The sequence below is a fragment of the Camponotus floridanus genome, unplaced genomic scaffold, assembly GCF_003227725.1.
Source record: "Camponotus floridanus strain SB8 unplaced genomic scaffold, Cflo_v7.5 scaffold250, whole genome shotgun sequence".
In the NCBI taxonomy this organism is placed as follows: Eukaryota; Metazoa; Arthropoda; class Insecta; order Hymenoptera; family Formicidae; genus Camponotus; species Camponotus floridanus.
The window spans coordinates 499,926-510,160 of record NW_020229382.1 but is presented as its reverse complement, the minus strand read 5'-3'; the positions used below and the strand labels follow the sequence as shown (position 1 = coordinate 510,160).

The 10,235-nt window shown below is 64.6% G+C and overlaps 2 protein-coding genes across 2 annotated transcripts; both read right to left on the bottom strand.

Annotated features, from left to right (window-relative positions):
* Nucleotides 1-291: 291 nt before the first annotated feature.
* On the bottom strand, nucleotides 292-1,669 carry LOC105258217 (the record flags this gene model as incomplete). Its single annotated transcript, XM_011269352.2, has 1 exon — nucleotides 292-1,669. A coding segment is annotated over exon 1 (1,378 nt), but the record flags the coding sequence as incomplete, so codon positions are not given.
* Nucleotides 1,670-8,164: 6,495 nt separating this feature from the next.
* Nucleotides 8,165-9,654, bottom strand: LOC112638153 (translation initiation factor IF-2-like). The gene is made up of 2 exons (XM_025409281.1): nucleotides 9,061-9,654; nucleotides 8,165-8,932 (listed from the first exon to the last, which is right to left on the bottom strand). Exons 1-2 carry the CDS (start codon nucleotides 9,652-9,654, stop codon nucleotides 8,165-8,167), a joined length of 1,362 nt encoding a protein of 453 aa, XP_025265066.1.
* Between the last annotated feature and the right edge of the window lie 581 nt (nucleotides 9,655-10,235).

The following is a 10,235-nucleotide window of genomic DNA, read 5'->3' as shown; positions in this document are numbered from 1 at the left end:
CCCCGAACAACCTCAACCTAACCTAACCTAACCTAACCTAAACCTAACCTAACCTAACCTAACCTACAACCTAACCTAACTAGCCAACCTTCTCCCCCGATCCACTCAGCCAACCCCCCCTGAGGATGGAGTTGGCCGCGTGGCCCTGCCCGTGGTCCGCGTCCCACCCGTCGCCTCGCGACCCTTACCGGACGCGGCCCCGGCCTACCGCCCGGCTGCTCCCCCGCGCGGTTGCCCCTACCCCCCCTCCCGGCTTCACCCCTCCGCCGGCGCGGTGGGGGATGCGCGCACCCCGTGGAGCCCCTAATCGCACGCGATACGGCCCCTCGGCGCGCCTCTCCCGCTCCGCCTCCTCCTTAATCCGGAGAACTGCCCCACAAAAGGTGGTGACAGCCCTCCAGTTCCCCTCGCTCTCGAGCATGGCCTCGACCAGGCTCGAGAGCGAGAGGTCCTCCCGCCCTAATACACCCCTTAGGTCACGGCGCAGCACATCCCACGCTGAACACTCCTCCAGCGTGTGCTGCGCCGTGTCCTCCTCGACGGGGCAGTGATGGCACCGCCGCGTAGCCTCCTTCCCTATGCGACACAGGTACGAACCGAAGCACCCATGCCCGGTAAGCACCTGCGTCGTGTGGTACGACAGCCCGCCCCAGCGCCTGTCCGTCCACACTGATAGACAGGGCGCCAGGGCGCCGACGACCCTCGCACCAGCCGTCTGCTGGTACTCCTGGAGTCGCGTCTGCCACTCCAGGGCGAGCGTCCGCCGGAACCGGCGCCTCACCATTTCCCTCGTCCTAGCCGGGAGAGCCAACACTCCCTCCCTCTCGCGGAGCTCCCGCATTCGCCGGTATTGCCCGGCGAGTGCAGATGCGAGGAGCTCCGCGGGAGGGATCCCGGCCAAGGCGAGGGCCGCCTCAAACGCGACCGTTCTATAAGCCCGAACGGCCCTAAGGGCCAGCACCCGCTGCACGCGATGCAACATGTCGCGCAGCCTGGCACTGGCCCCCAGCTGTTCGGCCCACACCGGAGCCCCATACAGGGCCATAGCGTGGACCGTCCAGGCGTAGAGGCGTCTCACCCTTCCGTCCGGTCCCCCCAGATTGGGCAACAGACGACCCAGGGCCATAGCCGTTTGGGTCAGTCTGGGGACCAGTCGGGAGACATGCTCCTCAAAGCGCCAGCGGCTGTCGAGGATCAGGCCCAAGTATTTTAACGAGGACCCGACCCTCACGGTGGTATCCTCCACCGTGACCACCATAGGGGGTGGACGCCCTCGGGAGCCATCGTGCCAGACGATGGCCTCCGACTTTTGCGGCGCCACCCGGAGGCCGAGGGCCCTAATGGCCCTCGCCACGCATGCCACCGCTAACGATGCGGTGGCGGCGGCCTCTCCCCAGTCGTCTCCCTCCGCCAGGACTATCGTGTCGTCCGCGTAGCAGACCACACGACACCCCCGGGGGAGGGCCACTGCAAGGACCGAGTCATATGCGATGTCAGGATCGGCCCCAACACCGACCCCTGCGGGACACCGCACACGACCCCCCTTGTCCTGTCGGCCCCATCGCTGTCCGTATACGACAGCGACCGGCCGCTCAGGTAGTCCTGAACGATCGCCTGGAGGTACCCCGGGAAGCCGAATCTCCTCAGCGCCTCCCGGATGCACCTCCATGGCAGGGTGTTAAACGCGTTCGCTATATCAAGCGATACCCCCACCGACACCCTGCCATCTGCCAGTGCGGCCTCCACGAGGGACCGCACTTTCAAAACCGCGTCGATCGTCGACCGTCCCTCGCGAAGCCGAACTGGTGATCGCTCAGGTCCGGTCCCACCCGCCTCATGTGCTGGACGAGACGGCTCGCGACCACCCTTTCCAACATTTTTCCCGCCTCGTCCAACAGGCAGATGGCCGGAACGAGGATGGACTATCCTCCGTGTCCTTGCCCGGTTTGCGGAGGAGGACTAACTTCGCCCTCCTCCACTGCTGGGGAAAGGAGCCGGTCTCGAGGCACCTATTAAACAGTGCCGCGAGCCGGCCTACTATCACCGGAAAGGCCAGAGCCCACGCCCGTCTCGGGATGCCGTCCGGCCCCGGGGCTTTATGTCCCCGAAGCCGGTCCAGACATGCCCGGAGCTCCTCTTCCGAGACCTCCAACTCATCCCGCCACTGGATGAGCGGCGCCGCCTCCATTGGCGGCGCCCTTTCTTCCCCAGGGAAGAGGGCCCGACCACCCCCTCAAGGGTGGCCGGGGGGAGAGTCTCGGTTGCCGGAGGCGCCCCCCCCCCTTAGCTTCTTCAACACCATCCTATATGGGCGCCCCCAGGGGTCCTCATCCAGTGTACCCAGGAGCTCGTCCCAGGCTCTGGCCTTCGACCTCCTGATGGGCGACACGGAGAGCATCGCGCGCCTCGCGGTACTCCCCGTACGCGCCCTCTATCTCCCCCCTCGGCCTATCCCTCTGCTTAAGGCGGGCGTACCGGCGACGCGCCGAGATCGCTATGGCTCTAAGCCCGCAATCTCGTCGGTCCACCAGTACGCCCCCTTTCTACCGTAGGGGGCGGACCGCACCCGAGGCATCGAGGCGTCACAAGCCGCCCACATGATGCCCCGGATGCGCTCCACCCCCAAGGTCCATGTCCCGCATATCCGCGGAGCATGGGCCCCACGTGGCCGCTAAAACCGTCGCCATCAGGAGGTCCCCGTCGAGTTGTCTTGGGGGACCATCGTCGCCCCGGAAGCGAGCGACGAGGCACGACCTCCCTACGGGGGGCACACGCCAGGCGGAACTCCACATATCGGTGGTCCGATAGGGTCTCACACCCGGCGTCCACCCCCACCCCCCTATAAGCTGTGCGGCGGACGGGGAGGCCCACGTCAGATCCACGATCGACTCCCCGTTCCACCGCACGCAAGTTGGCGCCCTCGTGCCCTCGTTAATCAGACGAAGGTCGTGCGTCGCCGCCCACTCCTCAAGGGCCTCGCCCTTGCGATCGCTTCGCGGGGAGCCCCACGCCACCGGATTTGGCATTGAAGTCCCCCGCCACGACGACCGGACCGGGAAGGTGGCCTGAAACACAGGCCCTATCCGGTCCCGCCGCCGCGCGACCCCCACAAGGTCGAGCTCGGGGGATGTATATCCCCACGACGACGACCATCCCCCATCGCACCGCGACGTACCCCTGCCCCGCTCCCACTAAGGAGCAGGGAGGGGAGCCCGCCGCGGCGCAAGCCACGATAGCCACGGAGCCCAACCGGTCCCCGAACCACTTAGGGTCATCAGGGACCGCGTAGGGCTCCGCAGCTATCCCCAGGCCGCAACCACGCTCCGCCAGGCCATGGACAAAAAGGTCCTGGCGCCTGGCGGGCATGATTGAGGTTCGCCTGCAATACCTTATTCTGGAGATGTCGCATCCCCCGTTGTCATCACCAGGGTGCCGTCAATCTCCGTCGTTTCCACCGCTGCCGGTAGATCCTCCACCTCGGGGGCCGCATCCGGTTGCGACTGCTGCTGCTGCTGCTCCGGCTGCATCTGCTCGTCCCTCTCCCTGGGTCCGCGCTTCGCTTCCGAGGTCGGGGACGCTTCCTCCTCGCCTTCCTTCCGAGCGGGGTCTCTTCCTCTTCTCCCGCTGGGGCTGCGGAGGAGGGGGCTCTTCCGCCCCCCCCCGGCACCGCCACCGTAGACTCTTCGGCCCCCCTCACAGCCGAGGGGGGCTCTTCAGCCACCACGGGAGGCGCCACCGCCGCGGGGGTCCTCGGAGCCCTCCTGGCTCCGGGAGTCACCGCCACGGGGCCCGATTTCCCCTTGTTATCCCGCCCCTCCTCACAGGGCACAGGCCTTGCTACCCGCCCTGTGCCTGGCCGGGCGCCCCAGGTCCGCGCACACGGGCAACGTGGATCAGCCACGCAGCCCCCGGCGGTATGACCAGGACACCCGCACCGATAGCACAGGGCGCTCCTGTCCACCGTGGCCTTACATTGGGCCCTAACGTGTCCTATCTCCAGGCACTTATAACACTGGGTGGGGCGAGGTTCCAAGACCTCCACCCTCACCCTGGACCAGCAGATCCTAATCGCTCCTTCCTTGGCCAAGATCCGCGCCGGTCCCAGCGGGCATCTTACCCACGCCGCATGTAATCCGTTGGGGGCCCTCCTCATGGGGCCCCACCCTGAAATTAGCGGCTTCCACCCCCGTCGCTTGGGCAAGGCTGGCCGCCACCTCTTCCGTCGTCATCGCCTCGTCCAAGTTATGAAGGCGCAGGTCCGCCGTCCTCTCCGGTCGGCCGACTCGCACTCCCTCCATATGCGCCAGCTCCTGGCGCAGTCTAGCCGCCAGCTGGTCCGCTTTCCTCGCACCATCCACGCCCGGCACCCCGAGGATCCCGTACGGGTCCTGCTAGGTCTGACCTCCGGTATGCCCAGCTCCACGATGTCCACGCGGGACCGGGCACATCGGAGGACATCGGTGTATGTGCCGGGGGGGCACGTGATCGTGACCGCAGCGGTGGGCGGGGGGTCTGGCGACTCCCACCCCCCGCCGCGGCACGGCCCCGGTTGCCCCCCCCTCCGTCCTCTTCTTGGCCGCTGGGGTCCTCGTCTCCGCCTGTCTCTTCCCCTTTCGGCCCGCGACCGTGGCCCACGTGGTAGCCACGGTCGCGGCCATCGCGGGTGGGGGATGAGCCGGGGCTCCAGCCGCACCCGCGGCCGGTTCAAGCCCTTTCCATCTCCTCCCTCCTCGGGCCCTTTTCCAGGGTTGGGGCCCCCACAGTGGGGCCCCCCCCCTCGCCTTGGGCCTTCTTATCTTCTTCTTTTTTTTCTTCTTCTTCGGGGATTCTCCCCCTAACAGGGGAGGTCCCCTTCTCCCTTCCCGCATCGGGCCTTCGCCCTCCCCCACCTCTCCCGCCTCCCCGTCCCCACCCCTCACAGGTGGGGCCGGGGCCGGGAAGGTAAAGAATGAGGGTGTATGCGGTGTCCCTGGAGTGGTAATAGCGCGCAGGTACAGTTGCTCCATCTGGGTGATCGCCCGCTCGAGTCTCCCCACCCGCCGGAGGCTGCTGCTCGTCAGCCCCTCCTCCCTCCTTCCGCGTTGTTTGCCGTCATCTCCTCTGCTCATTGAGGTCTCGGGGGGGGATGGCATCACATCCACCTCCATTCCACCCCCCACCAGGGACGAGCTGGCCCGAATAGCGGCCAATGCTGGGGCCATCAGCCCCTGTCCTCAATAGGGATGTGCCCACGGAAACCTTTCGTGGGGTCATCCCCTTCTCCTCCTCCATAGGAGAGGTCCCGAAGGACCTCGTTAACCTAGGCGCCGGCTGGGGAGCCTGCTGCTGTGGCGGAGTCCTCTGCACTCCCCGAGGAGGAGTGCGAGAACATCCGCCCAGCGATCTCCGACCGAAGACGGACTCCTGAAGCTGCGTCTCCAAATCTGTCACGCTCCGGGCCATCTTGGCGTTTTCCTTGCGGAGTACTGCAACCTCCTGCCGCAGCGCCCGCACCTCCTCACTCGCCTCGAGGGTCCCCGCCTCACCTGCTCTCGTAGCAAGAACCGTGGCCGCCGCCGAGACCATTGTCGCCGCCTCTCGCAAGACCCTCACGTAGGGTCCCTTGAGGGACTTTGAGGTCCCGGGCCACCTTCTCCACTGCCGCCGCCTGCTCGAGAAGTCTCGCCGCGATGTCGTTAGAAGGCGCCGCCTTCATTTCCTCGACCAGCTCGTCCTCCTGCGCGATCTTCGCCCATGTCCGCGCCGTACGAGGCGGCGGAGGGCGAGCCGAATCCAGGATGAAGAGCTCCTCCTGCTGCTCCTCATAGGCCTTCCTCTGGGCCATCGCCAACTTCTTCTTTTCCCACTCACCAGTAGTGGTAGGACGTCCTGGCCCTCTAAGATTGGGAGGTGGCAGTATCCCATCCTCCTCCTCGTCTTCGTCGCCGACATCCTCCGACGTCGAGGGGACCCTGGAAGAATGGGGTAGGTTAGAGTGACCCCCCCTCTCCGCCCTCCCTCTCATCGCGCGCGTCCGCGTCCCAACTATCGGCTCCATCGCGCCCCCGCTCGAAGCCGAACAGAAGTCCGACTCCTCGCTTTCATCATCCGAAACATAATATTTTTTGGGAAGCCATATTGCATAGATATTCGACTTACGACGGTTCGCCCATCATGGGACCCCTACCGCAGTAGGGGTACTATCCCCGCCGGAAATTCGCCCCTAGTAAAAGTACACCGAAGCCGAGAGGCGGCTTATCGGGTGGCCGACCCTATCGGTGCACTGAGTGACTCTACTAAAAAGTGTTACGGGATAGGCCCGCGCCATACATGATGTTAAAGGTTTAACGTCACCCCTATTGAATGGGCCTGGCGGATCCGAACCGCCAGGTAACCAAACTTCGGGCTAGACGGTGCTGGGGAAATGCCACCCCCAGCAGTGGTATGAGGAAATACTGGCCAGGTAATCCTCCATACCTGCGCCTGGTTACCCCACTTCAACCCCGGGAGAGGCTCCGATCAACGGAGAGGGAGCGGTTTTCCCACATTAAACATAGCCCTTCAGGCGGTCTTTGCAAGCCCAGGACTTATGCACCCGCATCTTCCAGGCCAGAGGTCAGGTACCAACGTCACCTCTCCGCCACGGTCGGGGGGCAACTACTCCCCCCTTGGTTAGTTTCTCGGGAATATCCGTAGGGGCCGGCCGCAGCTCACACATCCATCCGCCACGCATTCATCACACGGACGAACAAATACCCCTCACTAGGACACACGCAGACACCACCCACACCCACGCATCCACGCGCACACTCACACCCCCAAAGCCCCCCCATCCCGTGAAGAGGCCGAAGGGGAACCCGGTCAGCTTCGCCCCTCCCCCCCCAGCCGCCGCAAGCCATCTCCCCGTCGGGTTTTAGACCGGTCTTTGGGGAGACAGCCGTAGCCAGCATGGGAGGCTCGGGGACGACTCCGCCGTCTTGTCCCTTCGCGCCCTCTTCGGTCATCCCTCGGCCCCGACCCCGGAGTAAGTCCAGGCGGCCCGAGCGATGACGTGGCCGACCGGGCCCGGGAGTTCCGGAACACCGATCGCCCACTGTGTGGCGTCAGGAGCCACACCATGCACGAACCGGCACCCAAGAGTGCACTCCCGCACACGGCACACACACACATTCACACGTGGGAGTCGCCGATCGGGGTGATCCCCGCCTCTGGCCTGGCGGATGACTAAGTCACCCATCCAGTCCTTCGGGCGAGGGCCCCGACCCGCTCCCACTTTTCCCCAGCTGAGGGACGCTTCACGGCGGGAGCACCCGCCGATCCGCCACCCCATCCCCCCGGACAGGAGGCCCATCCGACCAGGCAAGCCCGGCCGGCCCCCCCTGTCCACTGTGGGACGCCGAGAGCCGCACCGCGCCCGAGCCGACACCACAAGGGGTGCCCTCCCGGACGCGGGAACGAACTCCCGGCCACCACATCCTCCCCACTGAGGATCCAGAAGACCCCAAGCCAGGATGCACGCCCTAAAAAGGACGTCATCCCCAGACTCCAGGTCCCCCTTCACCCCATCCCCCCTTGTGGCTTACATACGAGAGGCTACTAACCCCCAGGGTGGGAGCACCCACCTAACCACCGGGATGGTAGGCCCCGCCAAGGCAGGGTCATCCCTAACGGTCGTGGTCAACCGGGCGATTGAAGTCAGGGCCGCCTACCCCTATGCGCATCAGGCCAAGGTGCCCGGAGGGAGCGCAACCCCCCTTCTCATGGTGTCCGCCACGGCGACTTTGGATTTATCCTCCGCCGCCGCCAGCGACGAACACCACGAGGAAGTGCAATGGTGTGCTCTTAGACCCCCCAACCCAATGGGAAGAGGGGAGCTCCTCCACCACGACAAGGTGGCACACCATCGGAGGAGGAACCTAACCTAACCTTTTTTTTTTTTTTTTTTTTTTTAACGACGGGGAAAATGCATTACGCAGACCCCCAAGGCGCCAAGACGGCGCGCCAAGGGGGGTACTGTGGGACTCCCCGGCCCTCGGGAGAGGCTAGTCCTCTCCCTCGGTGTGCAATGCCGGGTATACCCACTAAAAACCCCGTCGTGCAGCCACCCGTGCTGCTACGCCCAGTCCCGGGTCCAAGTGTATAACAATACCCCGGAGACCGGGCAGCCCGGGCCATTTAAGGCCCCCTACTCGTGGCTACAAGGTAGTAGATTTTCATCTACTACGTAGCCCAGCGATCTCCAGATCGCCAACTCCTCCGCCAGCTCCACGTCAGGAGGCCGTCTCCTTTGACGCGGCTGGCTATCCGCCTTGTGGGGGGGAGGTTTCCCCCCCTGCTCCTGGTCCAAGCCAGGAGCACGCCCGGGGCCATCTGCCCGCGAGGCCTCTGCCTCGGACGGGGAGCCTTTCCGGCGTCCCCGTTTTTTCCCAGGGGGGGAGGCACCGCCTTCAACCCCCCTGGGTGACGCCGCACGGATCCCCGGCTTATCGCCCCCCTCCGACCATCTGTCGGGAATGGGGCGGCCAGGGACCCGGCATTGGCGCCTGAGATGGGAGGGGGAGCCACAATTGTAGCACAGCCCCTCCCAATCTCTGCCGCCACACCGGTGCGCGGTGTGATCCACCGCACGGCACCGGAAGCACCCCTCGGGCCTGACCGTCGGCTTAACAGCCGAACCAGAGCCCGGGGGGCGTACGCCATCTTTTCCCGGCCTGATGCCGGGAGCGGGGGGGGTCTTCGCGTCAGCAGACGTGTTGGACACCCCCCCACTGCCCTCTTCCTGAGGGGGGGAAAGGATGTCGAGTGCGACATCCCCTCCCTTCGCCCGAAAAATCCTAACGGGCCCCAACCCCGGTACTCGGATCATAAGTCCAAGTGTCCGGGGAGAACTGGGCCCAGGAGCCTTCTCCCGCGCAGGCGGGGGCGGATGCGCAGTCTCCTGCGCAGCCGCCGCCTGCGCATATGTGGGCCGTGACGGCCCACTCCCACTAATTGTGGTGGGACGAGGCCCACCACTGGGCTTAACGCCCATCTTCTTCTTCCCCCCAGATGGAGGGGGGAGGGAGGATTAGACCTCCCTACACTAGTGCCCTCATCGAGGGCCAAAGGAGGAGGGACCGTTGGCTGGACTCTACGGTCCGACTCCTCAATAACACCCGTCCGGATGGGAGAGGTGCTCCTGTCCACCCTCGGACATAAGGTGGGAACAGGACACGCCCCACTCGGGTGCGCTTCGGGCGGGGTAAGGGCCCTGGTGTCGGGGTCCGCCACCGCCTCAAAGGCCGCCTTCTCGAGGACCTTGCAGGCTCTTTTGAGCCGCACCCGGTCCCTTTGGGTCCTACGCTCGACCTTCTTCAAGGTCAAACTGACCTCCTCTAGGAATTCGAGGAGGGGGAGCAATCCAGGAGGAGGAACCAAGGATTCCCCCCACTCCTCTGCCGCCCGTCGAAGCTCGGCCACTTCGGACAGAGTCCGGCTCTGGCCCTCCATGACCGAGGCCAATACGTTTGGGGTGGTTGCCCTTGCCCCCCCGGTGCCCACCCGTGACACCGAGGGTAGCCCGTCGTCAGATGACGACGGGGGAGGGGCCGGGACAGTACCCCCCTCACCCGCCGGGCCCTGGGGGTCCGAATCCCCTGGGCCGGTAACGTCTTTTTCTTTATAGGCCATCATCATGTTTATAAAGAACTTGGTTTTCTGTCGGGGTTTTCCTTCCCTTAGGACACGCCGTCCAGAGGCTCACGGGCTGTCCAGACCGGGTTTTTATTCGAGGTTTTCCTTCCTCTAGTCACCGGGATGGTAGGCCCTGACAGTGCAGGGTCATCCCTAACGGTCGTGACCGACCGGGCGATTGTAGTCAGGGCCGCCTACCCCTATGCGCATCAGGCCAAGGTGCCCGGAGGGAGCGCAACCCCCCTTCTTGTGATGTCCGCGCGGCGGCTTTGGGCTACTCTCATACTCGCTACTCACGGCCTGAAGGCCGCTTTCGTTTTCGGTTTCACCCTCCACCACCGCGACGAATTTTAGTTGGCTGATTTCGCTAACGCAGATTTATTCTGTTATTCTCTTACCTATTCTGTCATACAATGGAACCGACTCCGGCTAGTAAAACTGACGAACCATCTGATAAACATGATAGAGTGCAGCAGAAACGTACTAAACGAAAGGGTCCTAAACCTTCATCTAAGAGACGCCCTGGAAAATTTTCGTTTAGAAAAGAGTAAAGATACAATGTCCGAAATTCATCGCGCGGCATT

Bases quoted from the DNA above. Each gene is read 5' to 3' on its own strand.
- LOC112638153 (XM_025409281.1), bottom strand. From the start codon at position 9,654: ATGATGATGGCCTATAAAGAAAAAGACGTTACCGGCCCAGGGGATTCG. The intron at 8,933-9,060 runs GTAGGGAGGTCT...ACATATGCGCAG, and splicing joins CCCTCGATGAGGGCACTAGT to GCGGCGGCTGCGCAGGAGAC.